Source organism: Bos mutus, chromosome 11 (genome assembly GCF_027580195.1).
Source record: "Bos mutus isolate GX-2022 chromosome 11, NWIPB_WYAK_1.1, whole genome shotgun sequence".
NCBI lineage: Eukaryota > Metazoa > Chordata > Mammalia > Artiodactyla > Bovidae > Bos > Bos mutus.
Genome location: NC_091627.1, coordinates 38,598,257 through 38,616,446, shown reverse-complemented (window position 1 = coordinate 38,616,446; position 18,190 = coordinate 38,598,257). Strand labels below are relative to the sequence as shown.

The 18,190-nt window shown below is 39.9% G+C and overlaps 2 protein-coding genes across 3 annotated transcripts in view; both read left to right on the top strand.

Annotated features, from left to right (window-relative positions):
* The window catches only part of ANXA4 (annexin A4), a 74,851-nt gene extending 62,748 nt beyond the window's left edge, over positions 1-12,103 (top strand). For both annotated transcript variants that reach the window (XM_005893590.3, XM_070379326.1), the window contains exons 10-13: positions 5,665-5,760; positions 6,349-6,407; positions 7,363-7,485; positions 11,027-12,103. In XM_005893590.3, coding sequence (XP_005893652.1) covers positions 5,665-5,760; positions 6,349-6,407; positions 7,363-7,485; positions 11,027-11,086 — 338 coding nt within the window. In that variant the 3' untranslated portion in view covers positions 11,087-12,103. The remainder of the gene's footprint in view (positions 1-5,664; positions 5,761-6,348; positions 6,408-7,362; positions 7,486-11,026) is intronic.
* A 5,303-nt stretch (positions 12,104-17,406) lies between these two features.
* Positions 17,407-18,190, top strand: part of GMCL1 (germ cell-less 1, spermatogenesis associated) — a 63,550-nt gene continuing 62,766 nt past the window's right edge. The window contains exon 1 of the mRNA XM_005893592.3: positions 17,407-17,920. Coding sequence (XP_005893654.1) covers positions 17,661-17,920 — 260 coding nt within the window. The 5' untranslated portion in view covers positions 17,407-17,660. The remainder of the gene's footprint in view (positions 17,921-18,190) is intronic.

Below are 18,190 nucleotides of genomic sequence, written 5' to 3'. Positions count from 1 at the left end.
CTTGGAAATTGTTGAGTGCAATGATATGCGTGAGAGTCAATTGCTGGAAGATTAATTATGAGTAATTAGCAGATATGTTCATAGAAGTTTGGCATTCCAGTTTGTAGGAAACTCACTTCCATAGTCAATCTTTTTTTCTAAAGTAGCTCTATTTAAATTTAATTATATAAGACAAAATCTTTAGTACATCAGCAAGTATTAAAATAGAAATACTGGTTGACATTTATTCCTATTTGACATCCAAGTTGTAAAAGCTAATAGAAGTCATTTCTTTAGGGGGTATGTTGCAGAAGATGACGAGTGGATAATTTCAAATTTTGTTTCCTGTGTGTAAAGTTTCTGTTTTGCTTCTGATAGTACTAGTCTTTGTAATGTACTTTTGAGTTCTTTGGGGAAAAGGCACTATACAGTTGTAGAATATTTGTTGTCTGGTTTATTTTCTTCCTGTAAACAGTGATAAAGGTTTAGTAAGATATTTCATCTTTTATATAAGCTCTCTAGGTCTTTATGCTATATCCTAATTTTATAAACTCATCATGCCCTTATAATCACTCACAGTTTACAAAACTGGTAAGAAATTTGAGGCGAATGAGTTTGCTAAATTGAAAGCTTTAAATAATTGAAAATTACAATATATTTGAAAGTTGCAATTATTTCAGGTATTCCACACTGACAGTAAGTGATTATTCCAGTTATTAAATGTCATGAACTATCATCAGATGCAGGGCTTCCCAGGTGGCTCAGAAAGAATCCACCCGCCAAGGTAGGACACCCAGGTTCAATTCTTGGGTCAGGAAGATGCTCTGGAAAAGGGAATGACAACCCACTCCGGTATTCTTGCCTGGTGAATCTTCACGGACAGAGGATCCAAGCATGCCACAGTCCATGGGGTTGCAAAGAGTCAGACACGACTGAGCACGCAAGCATCATCAGATGCACCAACTTCTGATTCAGCTCCCTATTTTTTTGCCTTCCCTTGCCTGAGTATTAATAAAGCACATATCCCCCTGGTGATACTTTTCAGGAACTGCATGTCCTCAGAAGTGGATTTAATACAAATATTAATATATTTTTAACAATTTTCGCTTCTAGGCACAAGTCAGTGGTGTAACTTGTGCTTGTAAGTCACTGGAAGAAAATCTTTTAAGCATTATTTGAACAAAGAAAACATCATAGTTTTCTTACCAACCAACAATAGTGAGGATTCATAATAACTAAAATTTTGTTAATTCTCTATCTTCCAGGTGCAGTGCTTAGTATATTATGAGTATTGTTTGCTGCAACATAACAATGAAAGCAGACATTATTTTCCCCATTTTCAGTTCCGTTCAGTCGCTCAGCATGTCCAACTCTTTGCAACCCCGTGGACTGCAACATGCCAGGCCTCCCTGTCCATCAGCAACTCCCAGAGTTTACTCAAACGCACATCCACTGAGTCGATGATGCCATCCTCCACTGTCCCCTTCTCCTCCCGCCTTCAGTCTTTCCCAGCATCAGGGTCTTCTCCAATGAGTCAGTTCTTCGCATCAGGTGGCCAAAGTATTGGCGTTTCAGCTTCAGCATCAGTTTTTCCAATAAATATTCAGGACTGATTTCCCTTAGGATGGGCTGGTTGAATCTCCTTGCAGTCCAAGGGACTCTCAAGAGTATTCTCCAACACCACAGTTCAAAAGCATCAATTCTTCGGCACTCAGCTTTCTTTATAGTCCAACTCTCACATCCATACATGACCACTGGAAAAACCATAGCCTAGAGAATTACATGAACTGCATAGTCCATGGGGTTTTTGTTGGCAAAGTTTTGTCTCTGATTTTTAATATGCTGTCTAGGTTGGTCATAACTTTCCTTCCAAAGAGTAAGCGTCTTTTAATTTCATGGCTGCAGTCACCATCTGCAATGATTTTGGAGCCCCCCAAAATAAAAGCTGTCACTGTTTCCACTGCTTCCCCATCTATTTCCCATGATCTTAGTTTTCTGAATGTTGAGCTTTAAGCCAACTTTTTCACTCTCCTCTTTCACTTTCATCAAGAGGCTCTTTAGTCCTTCTTCGCTTTCTGCCATAAAGGTAGTGTCATCTGCATATCTGAGGTGATTGATATTTCTCCTGGCAATCTCGATTCCAGCTTGTGCTTCCTCCAGCCCAACGTTTCTCATGATGTACTCTGCATATGAGTTAAATAAGCAGGGTGACAATATATGGCCTTGATGTATTCCTTTCCCTATTTGGAACCAGTCTGTTGTTCCATGTCCAGTTCTGTTGCTTCCTGACCTGCATACAAATTTCTCAAGAGGCAGGTCAGGTGATCTGGTATTCCCATCTCTTTCAAAATTTTCCACAGTTCATTGTGATCCACACAGTCAAAGGCTTTGGTATAGTCAATAAAGCAGAAATAGATGTTTTTCTGGAATTCTTTTGCTTTTTCGATGACCCAACAGATGTTGGCAAGTTGATCTCTGGTTCCTCTGCCTTTTCTAAATCCAGCTTGAACATCTGGAAGTTCACTGTTCACGTACTGTTGAAGCCTGGCTTGGAGAATTTTGAGCATTACTTTGCTAGCATGTGGAAGAAAGAAAATGAAAGTCACTCAGTCGTGTCCGACTCTTTGGGACCCCATGGACTATGCAGTTCATGTAATCCTCTAGGCCAGAATACTGGAGTGGGTAGCCTTTTCCTTCTCCAGGGGATCTTCCCAACCCAGGGATGATCGAACCCAGGTCTCCCGCATCGCAGGTAGATTCTTTACCAGCTGAGCCACAAGGGAAGCTAGCATGTGAGATGAGTGCAATCGTGTGGTAGTTTGAGCATTCTTTGGCATTGCCTTTCTTTGGGATTGGAATGAAAACTGACTTTTTCCAGTCCTGTGGCCACTACTAAGTTTTCCAAATTTGCTGGCATATTGAGTGCAACACTTTCACAGCATCATCTTTTAGGATTTGAAATAGCTCAACTGGAATTCCATCACCTCCGCTAGCTTTGTTCAGAGTGATGCTTCCTAAGGCCCACTTGATTTTGCATTCCAGGATGTTTGGCTCTAGGTGATTGATCACACCATCATGGTTATCTGGGTTGTGAAGATCTTTTTTGTATAGTTCTGTGTATTCTTTGCCACCTCCTCTTAATATCTTCTGCTTCTGTTAGGTCCATACCATTTCTGTCCTTTATTGGTGCCTATCTTTGCAAGAAATGTTCCATTGGTATCTCTAATTTTCTTGAAGAGATCTCTAGTCTTTCCCATTCTATTCTTTTCCTCTATTTCTTTGCATTGATCACTGAGGAAGGCTTTCTTATCTCTCCTTGCTGTTCTTTGGAACTCTGCATTCAGATGGATATATCTTTCCTTTTCTCCTTTGCCTTTTGCTTCTCTTCTTTTCCCCATTTTAGAGTAGAGAAAACTGAGGCTTAGAAAATGTGTCAATTGGATTTTTTAATTCCAAGTGATACACACTAAATAATTACATAGGAAAAGAGGAGACAATATAGAATGGGATAAAAAGGACATGGAAAATGCTAGCGGTTCACTGTACTAAAGAGAGCTGAACAGCTCTAGAAAGACTAGAAATCAAGGCAGTTCTGGGAAATCTCAGTAGAAGGGAGTCATGGATTCATTTCTAAGGCAGAGTTTTCAAAAATCAGGTTTTCATTAAAAATGCTGATTCTTGGATTTCTTGGTCCAAGAATCTGCCTACCAATGCAGGGGACATGGATTCCATCTCTGGTCTGGGAAGATTCCACATACCATAGAGCAACTAAGCCCGTGTGCCACAACTACTGAGCTGGCATGCCCTAGATCTTGTGCTTCTCGCAACAAGAAAAGCCACAGCAGTGAGAAGTCTGAGCCCTGCAACTAGAGAATAACTCCCACTCACTGCAACTAGAGAAAGCCCAAGTGAAGCAACCAAAACCCAGTACAGCCAAAAAAAAAGTAAAAATAAAATTAAAATGCTGATTCTTGAACCCCTACTTCAGATAGACTGATTTAGAATTTCTGAGAGTGACACCCAAGCAGTTTAATGGGTTTCCCAGGTGATGCTTACATTCTCTGAGGTTAAAAATTACTGTGCTTTTAGCCATCCTCATGGTCTGCTCAGTCAAAAAATTTCCAGGAGAGTAAGGCTGACTGGTCCTAGTTGAATGAACTGCTCACTCAGTTGTTAGAGCTTATGGTATATGTTAGTGAAAGGAGTGTCCCTGGTTTGACAGTCCTGTGAGAATCACTGATGGGGTTGTGGGATAACGTTCCAAAGAAAGCAGTGGTAAGAAGATAAAACAGATACACACTCTAAGTAGGCTCCAGGGGAGGCAGCAAGAGAGGAAAATATGTATATAACATTTTAAAGTGTGTGTGTGTGCTTAGTTGCTCGGTTGTGTCTGGCTCTTTGCAACCCCATGGACTGCAGTCCACCAGGCGCCTCTGTCCATGGGATTTCCCTGGCAAGAATACTGGAGTGGGTTGCCATTTCCTCCTCCAAGGAATCTTCCCTACTCAGGGATCAAACCCACCTCTCATGCATTGGTAGTTGGATTCTTTACCACTGAGCCACATGGCAAGACCCTTAACATTTAAAAATATTTGTTAAGAAAGGAGAGAATTTTTAGTTATGTTAAAGTCTATTAAAAGATGCAACCAGATATTATCAAATGTGACTAAGTTTAGAAAAGGTTGACTTGCTCTAATCTAAAAATATATAGTTGATTTACAATGTTGTGTTACTTTCCACTATGCAGCGGTGATTCAGTTATGTGTATGTGTACATGTATATATATTCTTCTTCAGATTCTTTTCTTTTATAGGTTATTACAAGATACCAAATATAGTTCCCTGTGCTCTACAGTAGAATATTGTTGTTTATCTATTTTATATATAGTAATTTTTATCTGCTAATCCAAAACTCCTAATTTTTCCCTCCCCTGCATTTTCCTTTTGGTAACCATAAGTTTGTTTTCCATATCTTTGAATCTGCATCTGTTATGTAAATAAGTTTATTTGTATCTTTTTTTTAGATTCCACTTATAAGTGATATCATATAATATTTGTTTTTCTCTGACTTCACTTAGTATGATAATCTCTATGCCATCCATATTGCTGCAGATGGCATTATTTCATTCTTTTTGATGGCTGAGTAATATTCTATTGTGTGTATGTGTGTGTGTGTGTGTGTGTGTGTGTGTGTATTTATATATATCACATCTTTATCCATTTACTTGTTGATGAACATTTAGGTGCTTCCATGTATTGATGTAAATAGGAATTACTCTAGTTTTGATGAGCTGAAAGGAAGATGAATATACAGGTGATTGCCAAGGCAAAAATTAAAGAAGAGACACATTCTGCTTATTAAAGAAACAATGAGAAAAGAGTGTGTCTCCAGATACACTCCACTCATAAATCTCCACTTTATTTGGTGAAAACAGAGTCCCACAGAAGGGAAATGACTTGGCTTATGTCTTCCAAGATTCATGACATTCCTTCCACATCTCCTCTGGCCCATTCCACTTGTTGTAGGCACCCTGGTTCTCGCCCACGTTGCTAACTAGTTTCCTCTTGAAAAATGCCAGAGAATAACTAGTAAAGTGTAGTTAAAAATGCTCTTTCTAGTAAACATTTTAGTTTCCTCTATTCTTTTTTTTAATTTTTTATAATTTCATTTTGTTATTGTTTGTAGTGTTTGATGAATACAAAAGGATAGCACAAAAGGATATTGAACAGAGTATTAAATCTGAAACATCTGGCAGCTTTGAAGATGCTCTGCTGGCCATAGGTAAGCTGGTAGGAAATGGGGAGTGGAGAAACAAATGTTTACCGACTTTCCTCCTCGTTCTCAATTTGTCATCATGGGTTGTAGACATTTTTTTTTCAGGGATAAAAAATTTTTTAAAGCACTCGTGATGTGCAAGCCAGAATTTTAAGTGAGAAATACTATATACAGCCTGATTGTTATTGTACCATGTGGCCTTATATATTTTTATATCCTTTGTGCCTTTATATCTCAATACATGGAAAGGTTAATCCTGTACTAGCTGCTTCTTGCAAGTCTGTGAATGGTTAGAACTAATAACTTTCATATGGTACAGATAACAATAATCTGTTTGAAACTTTTTGGTGCCTTTGCTTTAATGGCCTTTATTAAGTATTTCTTCAGGAACTTGACAATAAATTGAGGGTACTTTCCACCTATGAAAATGCATTTAGCATATGCTATGCTCATAAAACATTGTTGGCTACATTTTTCCAACAAAACAATCAAGAGATACTATTTCAGACCTTGTAGAAACAATGAGAACAATGTCACTTTTTTCTCATAGATTTTATCTGTAAATTTTTCATTTTTTTTTTATTCTCTTGACAGTAAAGTGCATGAGGAACAAATCTGCATATTTTGCTGAAAGGCTTTATAAATCCATGAAGGTAAATGGCCTCGTTGTTGGTGTCTGATTTTGGCCACACAAAGTAGCCAAAATCAGCTTGAGCTATTCAGTTCAATTCTTCAAATACTTCACTGAGTGCTTGCTAATAATAATGCTAGATAATATGTATTAAGTACTTACGTAATGTGTGATCACTCTTCCTAATGCTTTATATGTACAATTTTATCCCCACAACAGCTCTGTGGGGCAGGTACCATTACCAACCTCCACTTTATAGATGAGAAAACTGGGGCATAAAGAGGCTAAGCAATTTTCTCAGGGTCCTAATGGAGCAGGAATGCCAACCCTGGCAGACCGGCTTCAGAGCCCCAACTCCTAACCATGAATGGTACTCTGTGCAAGCACTCTTGCTGAGGGGCAAGAGAGATCAAAATCTGTCCTTGTTCTCAGAGAACTTCTAGCCTTGACAGGAAGGCAGGTATGTGCAAAACACCATAAGAACAAAACAGAATGTAAGACGTCACTGAGGATCCAAATATAGGGACACAAAGGAAAGGGTATTTAAAAAAAAAAAATTTCTTTGGGGGTGAGGATCAAAAACGAATTTATAAGGAACTGGTATATTTAAGCAGAGCCTTAAAGGAAGTTTTACATCAGAGGATTTTACATGGTAGGAAGGATGGTGAAGCTGTGAAGGGAAAGATGACATGGTGGGTGGATCACTGTAGGTGAGGCAGGCGGGCTGGAGAACACAGGGTATGTCTCTAGAAGGGCAGAGGGTGGTCTCCTCTGGTCGGCACACGGAGGGTTGAAAAGATAAGCTGGAGAAAGCCTTGAGCTCTGTGAGGAAGAGTGACATTCCACGGGCCCCTAAGGTTGTAGTCCAAAGGACGTCAATGGAAGACTGATACATAGTCTTGCCTTGATAGACTAACAAAGGGCCCTGTCCAAAAACCAGCTCAGCTCTCTATGCAGGGATCTGGTTTCTTCCCTAGGGCTTGGGCACCGATGACGACACCCTTATCAGAGTGATGGTTTCTCGAGCGGAGATTGACATGTTGGACATCCGGGCAAACTTCAAGAGACTCTATGGAAAGTCTCTATACTCCTTCATCAAGGTGGGTCGTGGGAGTCAGGGAAGATGCTGATGAAAGGAGCAGGTTCTGACCTAGGTATTTAGACACTTCCTATCATCTCCTTCTTGTCAGATATCTTTCCCTTTAAAGACGGTACTCTCAAATATTTCCAGTCTCTCTCCTTTCACATGGATGTGAACCTTTCTGCCTGGTTAGAAGCTGAAAATACTTGCCTTCTAAATATAGTAATTATTTCATGTGGATCCCAGACAGAGAAAGATTATATTTTAATGAATGGTCTTAAGAGCACAATTTCCATTTCTACCTGCTTACAATAAAAGGTAAGCTACTGAATCAGTCATCCAGAACCTCATCCTGGGCCAGCTGAGGTCTGCTAAAAATAAGCGAAAACATGATGGTTATCCTGGATTGCTGTTCTTTACCTGGCACCAGACATCTCGTCCTAACATGGCGTGGGGAGTAATGAGAAATGATTGACATTTCTCAAAACCCCTCATTACTGGGATTTTGCCTTTGAGGAAACCAGAAGGAATATGAAATATGAAACCAAGACTCATGTCCCTAGAAGCTGGTGTTGCCAGCACAGTAAATGTCAAGTCAGGATTTGATCTGTGAATTAAATATTCTGAATCCTACTCATAGCTTGGAGAGGTGTAGCTACTGGGTGATTTGAACTGCAAAGTTTCTAACTATGTCTACAAGGCATTCAGAAACTTGTTTCTACTTCTGTACAATCTGTGAGGTCATTTTATTTTGCAGTGCTGAAATATAGCTAGCTGTAAGTAAAACAATTTTAAGATTCAAGGATGACCGTACATGAAGCTATGGGCAAATATTTGTAACATATAATATAGGGTTAATATCCCTATCTGAAGAGTTTGTACAAATTACTAAGAAAAGGAAAAAAAATCCAAAAGGAAAACCTGGACAGAAAGAAAACATGAGCTCTATGATAGATGAAACACAAAATGGACACTAAATTGGACAATGTTTAATTTCACTAATGATAGATTACAAATAAGAATGGATCATCATTTTTCACTAAATACCTTAACAAAGTTTAAAGAGATCATAGCCAGCATTGAGAAAGGCTTCGGGAAAACTCACCATCTATTACGGAGGCACTGTAAACTAGTCTAACTTTCCTAGGAGGCAACTTGGCAATAAATGCTTAAAAAATAAACTATGCCTCTTATTTAGCTATTGTTAATGTTTAAGAATTTTTTTTTTTTTTTTTTAAGAATTTCTTTAGGGGAAATAATAAGATAAAGGTACACTAATGCACAGAGTGGGAGAAAATATTTACAAATCATATCTAATAAGAGTTTACTATCCAGAATATATAAAGAACTCCTACAACACAATAACAAAGAGACAGACAGTCCAATTAAAAAATCACAGAGGGTTTGAATATCTTCATACCTACTAACATGGTTATAATTAAAACAAAAATGAAAAATAACAAATGTTGGTGGACACATTGGAACCTTGTGTATTGCTGGAGTGAATGTAACATGGTGCAGCCACTGTGGAAAAGACTTTGGTACTTCCTCAAGTAATTAGACATAGAATTACCGCATGACCCAGCAGTTCCACTCCCAGGCATATATACTCAAAAGAAATGAAAACAAGCTTGTACATCAATGTAAACATTATTCATGGTAACCAAAAAGTAAAAACAACCCAAGGGTCCATTAATAGATGAATGTTTACAGTGTGGTAGATACATACATAAAATGAATGAAGGTTCTGACACATGGATGAGCTCTGGAAACATGCTAAGTGAAATAAACCAGACATAAAAGGACAAATACTGTATATGATTCTACTTACATGAAATATTTAGACTAGGTAAATTCATAGTGACAGAAAGTACACTAGAGGTTATAAGGGGCTGGAGAAAGAGGGGAACAGGAAATTCTTGCTTAGTGGTTACAGAGTTTATTACATATTATTTTCATTTTTATTAACCAATAGGGGATGACTCAACTTATGGAAAGTCTATACAATGGAATACTACACAGACCCTAAAATGATGGGGTAAAAAATACTGACTTGGGGAAACAGCTCAACAAATATATTTACATTATGTGTTTTTATATGTATAAATATGCAAATATATGTACTTACACACACTCATATCATACAACACTGGAAAGTCTAAAAATAAAGACTACGTGGCCCATTCAATAACAATTGCCAAAAGGAGCAGGATAGAAATAGAAAATATGTAAATAATAGAAAAAAGACAGAAATGAGGTTAAAAACATAAATTATGATAATTAATAAACTCCCAGATTAGGTAAAAATACAAAATCCTACTGTATACTGTTTATAAATAACTGAAATACAGTGATATGTAAGAAGCTTTAAAAAAAAAAAGCCAGGGAAAAGAACATTAGACAAATGAAAGGAAAGCAGGGGTTATACTATAAGTAAAATGAATTCAGGACTTCCCTGGCAGTCCAGTGGCTGAGACCCTGGGCTCCTGATGCAAGGAGCATGAGCTCAGTCCCTAGTTGGGATCCCTCGTGTTGTGCGGCATGCCCAGAAAAAAAAAGAATTTAAGGGGGAAAAGCATTAAACAGAGAAAAAGTGGACCACTGTATATTGATGAAAGCTACACATTACAACCAAGATTAAACTACCATGAAACTTTAGGTGCCAAACAGTATTGCATTCAAATATACAAATAAGAAACTTGAGACTTCAGAAGATGTTGATGGGGATACTTTGCTGGATACGTTTAACACATCCTTATCTTTTGACAGATCAATGAGGCAAAGTATCAACAAGGGTGTATTAAGGTTTGAATAATATACATTAAACTTTGAATCCAATCCCATCTTTTCTAGTCACCCATGAAGCACTAACAAAAACTGATCTATTATTTAGACCATGAAAAATTCTACGTAAAAATTATTTCTCCTTTCTAGAAGGCTATTTTGCAAACCATATTAAAGGAAAATATGTGATCATTAATCTGGCAATTCCCATTTTATGAAAATTTATTCTGAATAAATTATTAAGAAAATGCACAAAAATGTCTGTTTATTACAGCAGTGTTTTAAATAGTGAAAAATTGGAAACAACATAAATATCCAATGGGGGGAGATCAAATAAATTACCTTACCTATGTAAAATGGAACACTCTGTAACCATTAAGGAATGATGTTGTGGAGGAATATTTAATAATGGGAAATTAGCAATACTAAGTAAAAAAAACAGAATACAGATGAATACTACAATCTCATCATGTAGGAATCTATATGCAGAGAAAAAAGGAAGGATATACAAAAACTAAAATGTTAGGCATAGTAATCTCTAGATGTTGGAATTATGGATCATTTTTATATTCTTTTATGTCTATTTTCTACATTGAACAAGTGTTCTTTTTGTAATAAAAAATAACAAATATCATTAAAAAACCTCTCCTAGAAAAATCCAGGCAAGACTGGAAAAGTTAACCTAGGTGACTTTGAGCTGTATATTCTATTTTGAAGCCTGTTTCTCTGACTGTAACTCTGCTTTTCTTCTCCCCCTCGCCACCCACCTCCACCAGGGTGACACATCTGGAGACTACAGGAAGGTGCTGCTCATTCTCTGTGGAGGAGATGATTAAAATCCAGAAAGCCCAGGAAGATTCCCTACACTTTGAATTCTTTTTAACTTAATTTTCTACACTGCTATTAGCATTATCTCAGAATGCTTATTTCCAATTAAAACGCCTACAGATGTCTCCTAGGATATAGCCTGTATTATTATTCATCTATAATTACCCACTATGATGCTTTAAAGCTGTACTTGCATTTCAAAGCTCATAAAACCTAAAAGGAGATTTCAGATTAGAAATAAGAATGTGCTCCATGTTTTCAACAGATCTCTTCCTGTTTGTGTTTCACAGAAATTGGGATATATTACATTATTTCATATTTTCTTTTTGGAGAAAACTATTGAAGTGGAAGACTGTTCTAAAATCTCTTTTATTCCCTCATTCTATTATTAAGAGTGGCTAGTAATTTCTTGATTTGAAATTGTCATCATCTAGTTAGTAAGAATAGCTAACCAGTTTGATATTTTACATAATCATTGTTTGAAAGCGTCTACACATCTGCTTTTGCTTGTTTAGGTTTTCATATAAAGTGCTAGTTGATCTTACTACTAAGTTCAGCATTGGAGACTCCCTCCATCACATCTTACATTAAGGTCAGGTAGACTCTCCAGGTTGAAGTATAACAAATTTACTGACTTGTCTGAACAAATTCAACTCTGTGGTTATACAGATCATATATGTCTGACTACCAAACATAAATGCTGAACATTCCACAATATTAGGGTTAATATAATAATAATAATGGTCTTAAGCCAGCTTGAAGATGAATGTGAAAAAATTAAATGTCAAACTACATATTCTGGTGATGGTGTAGTGCTCTGAATTTACATTTTTGTGCTAAAAATAATTTTTTAAATCATTTTTAATTGTGTTGATTTGAATACTTGCATTTGTTGATTTACACTTGCACTGTGGCTTTCAACTCTAGAATTATTGTAAAGGTGTACTTGGATTTAATTTAAAAGTTCAGTTTGCATACAACACAGAAAAATAATTCCAATAAAATATGGTGTCTTTCAAATTAGGTATATGCTTTCTCTGTTTGACTTTTCTGCTTGTGAGTTTTTTCATCCTGGATTCTGAAGTGAGATCTTTTTGAAGGATTTATGTTACTCAATTTCTATTAGAAAGTACAGCATTAAGAAAAATAACATATTTACCCTTACAGCTGTAAAACTAATGTTCACATATACCAAACTCTACTTAATGATAGAAAATAGTATATTTAATTTATCTCTGAAAATGAGTGATGCTCTCAGTTCTACTAAGTAGAACATTCATATTAAATAAGAACATTTGTCTTTTTTGTTCATTCTGTAACATTTATTGCATTTTGATGGGTGAAGTATAGGGATTTGTTTCTTCTTGCCTACTGCATGTGCTTGACTATTGATGAAAGCTATTTACATGAATATTTAGTCACTGCAGTTAATTATAGGAAGTAGTACTGCTGCTTCAATACCTACCTAGCAGAGCATGCAATCTCCAGGTCTTTATTTAGCTTTGGAAGCACTCCAAATTTTTGGTGATTTTATCTTTAAATTACATTGGTTGACCAAAAGAGTTCATTCAGGTTTTCCCATAAGGTGTTACAGAAATACTTGAATGGACTTTTGGCCAACCCAATATATGACTTAGCCAGAATTTTAAAACAAATTGTATATGTTGATGGGAAGCTTTCTAGAGAGGCGGTAAAGCCACCCTGGAGGGAATGATTGTTAAGTTGAACAAGCACGACTTTGTAATATGCTTAGGAAGCAACTTAGTTTTTTTCTCCCACTATCCATTTACATTTATTCATTGAGTCTAGTTCTTCTCCTGTCTTTAGATGAAAATTCTAGATAAGAGGATAGGGTTGTGACTTTTCTGGTCATTCTTAGGTTTTAAAAAGTCCTACTGTGCAGGTCATAAAATAATGTCATTTCAGTAATTAATGTTTTCAGTTAAAATTCCAAACTTCATTTACAGTTGAGGCTTCTCCCCTTGTTCATCTCTGGTTTATTGCCAGCAGAGAGCTGGCATTTGGAGACAGTGATCTGCTGGGCTTCTTTTTTCACCTTGGCTTCCTTCTACACCTCCCCTTCCCAACCTAGCAGGAAGGAGGAGAGTAAATGAGAACAGGAAACTTTTTACCTACTAGTGCTGTGATGGACATGATTGAGCGACTTCACTTTATTTTTTCACTTTCATGCATTGGAGAAGGAAATGGCAGCCCACTCCAGTGTTCTTGCCTGGAGAATCCCAGGGACGGGGGAGCCTGGTGGGCTGCCGTCTATGGGGTCGCACAGAGTCGGACACAACTGAAGTGACTTAGCAGCAGCAGCTGTGATGGTAGATGATCAATGCTGTGTGATGCTATCAGATGTTTAAAGCTAATTCTTAAAAACAATCCTGAATTCCTGTACAACTCCATCATCAATAAACTACTCATCTTTGGTTCCTTTGGCAGAGCAAATGCAGTTCTCCTTTTGCAGCCCCTAGAAACTCAGGCTCTGTGCTAAAGTCTGTCATGCCACCCAGTCCTTCTAGACAGGATCTAAGATGATCCTACACTTGCTGTCTTATAGTGGCCCACAACTGTTCCATGTGTATCCTTTTGTGCTGACAAAAGGGATTCTGGAGGTGCAGCAGGGGATCTGCTCCTCCCTTTCCCATTTCCTTTCTAAGCTACCTCAGCCAGCCTCTCTCAGTTCATATTTCTGAGTACACTGGGAGCCTAAGTTACATATACCACTGATGGGAGTATAAACTAGTGCAATCATTTCAGAGAGCAATTTGGCAATAGATAATAAAGTTATATAAAGCTCCCAGCAAATTCACTTCTGGGGATCTATTTAGTGAATCTCTGCACATGGTATTCACTGCTGCTCTTATGTGCTTTAAAGTAGAACCAACTTAAATCCCTCAGTGAAGGAAAAGATAAAGAAATTTTGGGTTAGTCATACAATGAGTAGTGAAAATTAACTAGAGATTGGTCAATTGATTAAGTCTCAAAAGTATAATTTTGAGAGAGAAGAAAGGTGCAGAATGATAGGTATGAATGATTCCATTAAATTACATGTCTAAACATGCAAAAGAAAATATATTGCTATGGGTACACATAAAAACATGCATGGGAATAATAATCTAACCATTCTGAGGATAGTGTAGAGGGAAGGGAGTTTCTGCCTATCTGTATTGTTCTACTTGAATGAATCAAAGCTAGTATAATATACTGAAGTTTTTACTAAAATTTAAGTTACATGGACCTATGGGTCCATAGGTATTTATCATATTAAAGTAATTAATTCATTTTAAGTCTTCCATTTATGGTATTTCATTATAAACACTGTCATTATAAGGGCTTCCCTGTGGCTCAGCCGGTAAAGACTTCGCCTGCAATGCTGGAGACCTGGGTTTGATCCCTGGGTTAGAAACATCCACTGGAGAAGGGAAAGGATACTTGCTCTAGTATTCTGGCCTGGAGAATTCCATGGACTGTATAGTCCATGGGGTCGCAAAGAGTCACAATGGAGCAACTTTCACTGTCATAAACATTTCATTTAAAAACTAGCAGAAGGTAATCAGAGAATGAAAGCTGACTGCCCAGGGTCCATAGCAACGGCTGCATACTGCTGGTATACAACTTCAATTTTTGCTCAGATACCTGTAAGTTTTGCTTAGACCTCCAGCAGGCACTTTAAACCTTGACAGACCCGGTATGGAGTCTATTCAGACATCCCACTGCCGCTGGGAGAGAAGAAAAAGAGTCCTGGGAATGACTTGCTGTAATCAGTTAAGAGCCGGCGAAAGGGGCTGCTTAACAAATCCAAGGGCTGAGAAGGGACATATGTATACCGATGGTTGACTCATGTTGATATTTGGCAGAAAACAACAAAATTCTGTAAAAATTATCCTTCAATTTAAAAAATGTATTAAAAAATAAAACGCACATATACCAAAACCCAAGGGCTTAGCAGAGCTCCACATTCGAGGTCCTCCTCTCTTGGAAAGCCTGAGCAGGGCGTGACCCTAGCACATGGTTGGTGTTCAGTTGCCCAGTCGTGTCGGACTCTGCGACCCCAAGCTCACACGTAGTTCAGTTCAGTTCAGTTCAGCCACTCAGTCGTGTCCAATTCTTTGCGACCCCATGAATCACAGCACACCAGGCCTCCCTGTCCCTCACCAACTCCCAGAGTTCACTGAGACTCACGTCCATCGAGTCGGTGATGCCATCCAGCCATCTCATCCTCTGTCGTCCCCTTCTCCTCCTGCCCCCAATCCCTCCCAGCATCAGAGTCTTTTCCAGTAAGTCAACTCTTTCGCATGAGGTGGCCAAAGTATTGGAGTTTCAGCTTTAGCATCAGTCCTTCCAAAGAACACCCAGGACTGATCTCCTTTAGAATGGACTGGTTGGATCTCCTTGCAGTCCAAGGGACTCTCAAGAGTCTTCTCCAACACCACAGTTCAAAAGCCATCAATTCTGTGGCGCTCAGCTTTCTTCACAGTCCAACTCTCACATCCATACATGACCACTGGAAAAACCATAGCCTTGATTAGACAGACCTTTGTTGGCAAAGTAATGTCTCTGCATTTCAATATGCTATCTAGGTTGGTCATAACTTTCCTTCCAAGGAGTGTCTTTTAATTTCATGGCTGCAATCACTATATGCAGTGATTTTGGAGCCCCCAAAAATAAAGTCTGACACTGTTGCCCCATCTATTTGCCATGAAGTGATGGGACTAGATGCCATGATCTTCATTTTCTGAATGTTGAGCTTTAAGCCAACTGTTTCACTCTCCACTTTCACTTTCATCAAGAGGCTTTTTAGGTCCTCTTCACTTTCTGCCATAAGGGTGGTGTCATCTGCATATCTGATTGATATTTCTCCCAGCAATCTTGATTCCAGCTTGTGCTTCTTCCAGCCCAGCGTTTCTCATGATGTACTCTGCATAGAAGTTAAATAAGCAGGGTGATAATATACAGCCTTGACGTACTCCTTTTCCTTTTCGAACCAGTCTGTTGTTCCATGTCCAGTTTTAACTGTTGCTTCCTGACCTGCACACAGGTTTCTCAAGAGGCAGGTCAGGTGGTATTCCCATCTCTCTCAGAATTTTCCACAGTTTATTGTGATCCACACAGTCAAAGGCTTTGGCATAGTCAATAAAGCAGAAATAGATGTTTTTCTGGAACTCTCTTGCTTTTTCCATGATCCAGTGGATGTTGGCAATTTGATCTCTGGTTCCTCTGCCTTTTCTAAAACCAGCTTGAACATCTGGGAAGTTCACGGTTCATGTATTGCTGAAGCCTGGCTTGGAGAATTTTGAGCATTACTTTACTAGCATGTGACATGAGTGCAATTGTGCGGTAGGTAGTTTGAGCACTCTTTGGCATTGCCTTTCTTTGGGATTGAAATGAAAACTGACCTTTTCCAGTCCTGTGGCCACTGCCGAGTTTTCCAAATTTGCTGGCATATTGACTGCAGCACTTTCACAGCATCATCTTTCAGGATTTCAAACAGCTCAACTGGAATTCCATCACCTCCACTAGCTTTGTTTGTAGTGATGCTTTCTAAGGCCCACTTGACTTCACATTCCAGGATGTCTGGCTCTAGATGAGTGATCATACCCTCTTGATTATCTTGGTCGTGAAGATCTTTTTTGTACAGTTCTGTGTATTCTTGCTACCTCTTCTTAATATCTTCTGCTTCTGTTAGGTCCATACCATTTCTGTCCTTTATTGTGCCCATCTTTGCATGAAATGTTCCCTTGGTATCTCTAATTTTCTTGAAGAGATCTTTAGTCTTTCCCATTCTGTTGTTTCCCTCTATTTCTTTGCATTGATCACTGAGGAAGGCTTCTTATCTCTCCTTGCTCTTCTTTGGAACTCTGCATTCAGATGCTTATATCTTTCCTTTTCGCCTTTGCTTTTCACTTCTCTTGTTTTCACAGCTATTTGTAAGGCCTCAGACAGCCATTTTGCTTTTTTGCATTTCTTTTCCATGAGCTCCTCCAAAAAAGACCCCCAAACAGCAATGTCTTTTTTGCCCCGTGCCGATCACAGGGCCCAGAAGACATCTGGACTTTAGGGAATCTTTGCAGAAAGAACAAATGAGCTAGAATTGCCGGTCTTGCTAACACAAAGGGGATGTCCAAACTAAAGCTAAAGGGCAGCTCTGCCTCCAACTCAGTATTGTTGGAGAGACCAGCCAAGCTCAGCATAAACACCGCAGGACAGCACACCCGCGGTTCGGCTCCCGCCCTCAACCCATTCTGCGCAGGCTCCACCTGTGACGTACGCGCGCTTTCCCCCGCCCCTTCCGGAGGCTCGCCGTGCGCAAGCGCCCTACGTTACGCGCTTTGTTGCAAAAGCGACGGGGTGAGGTCCTGCGGTCCGCGCGCGAGGGGCGGCCAGACGCAGCGGACGGGGCGGAGGATGGAGACTGTGGCGTCTGCTCCAACGGTCGTGGCCGCTCGTGAGAAGGTGGCGGTGTAGGCAACTCGGGCTCCGTGTAGGCTGGCGGTGGTGGCCGGCCATGGCGGGAGACCGTCTGTGTTGGGCTCCCTGAGGTGCGCTCCCTGCCGTCTCGGGGAGCTGTGACCCATGGGCTTGCTGAGCAGCCGGGTGCTACGCCACCCGGGGCGAACCCGAGCCCAGCCGGAACCGGCTTCTGGAGCTGGGGGCTCCGCCCGGAGGCCGGAGACTGGCGGCGACGCGCCCGGCCATGGCTTCTGTTACTGTCCGGGCAGTCACAAGCGCAAGCGGAACAGCGGGACCTTCTGCTACTGTAACCCCGATTCCGAGACCGACGAGGATGAGGAGGAAGGGGACGAGCAGCAGCGGCTTCTCAACACCCCTCGAAGGTACGGGGCGGGGAGGGGGACACGCCCGCACTGCCCGCGCTCGCACCTGTTGGGCGGCTCCCGCGCCCCGGCTTGGGGGTGAGCCCTGGGGGCTTCGGGGGCTGCGGCGCTCCCCAGCCTGTGAAGAGCCGGACGTGCCCTTGACGGGGTAGACCTGGGAGCCGGTCCGAGGCGGGCCGGATGGGGTGCACCTGGGGAGACGCCCAGTGGTCTGGCTTGTTAACCGCAGACGCCGCCAGGGTGGTGCTACCGCCCCAAGATGAGACTGAG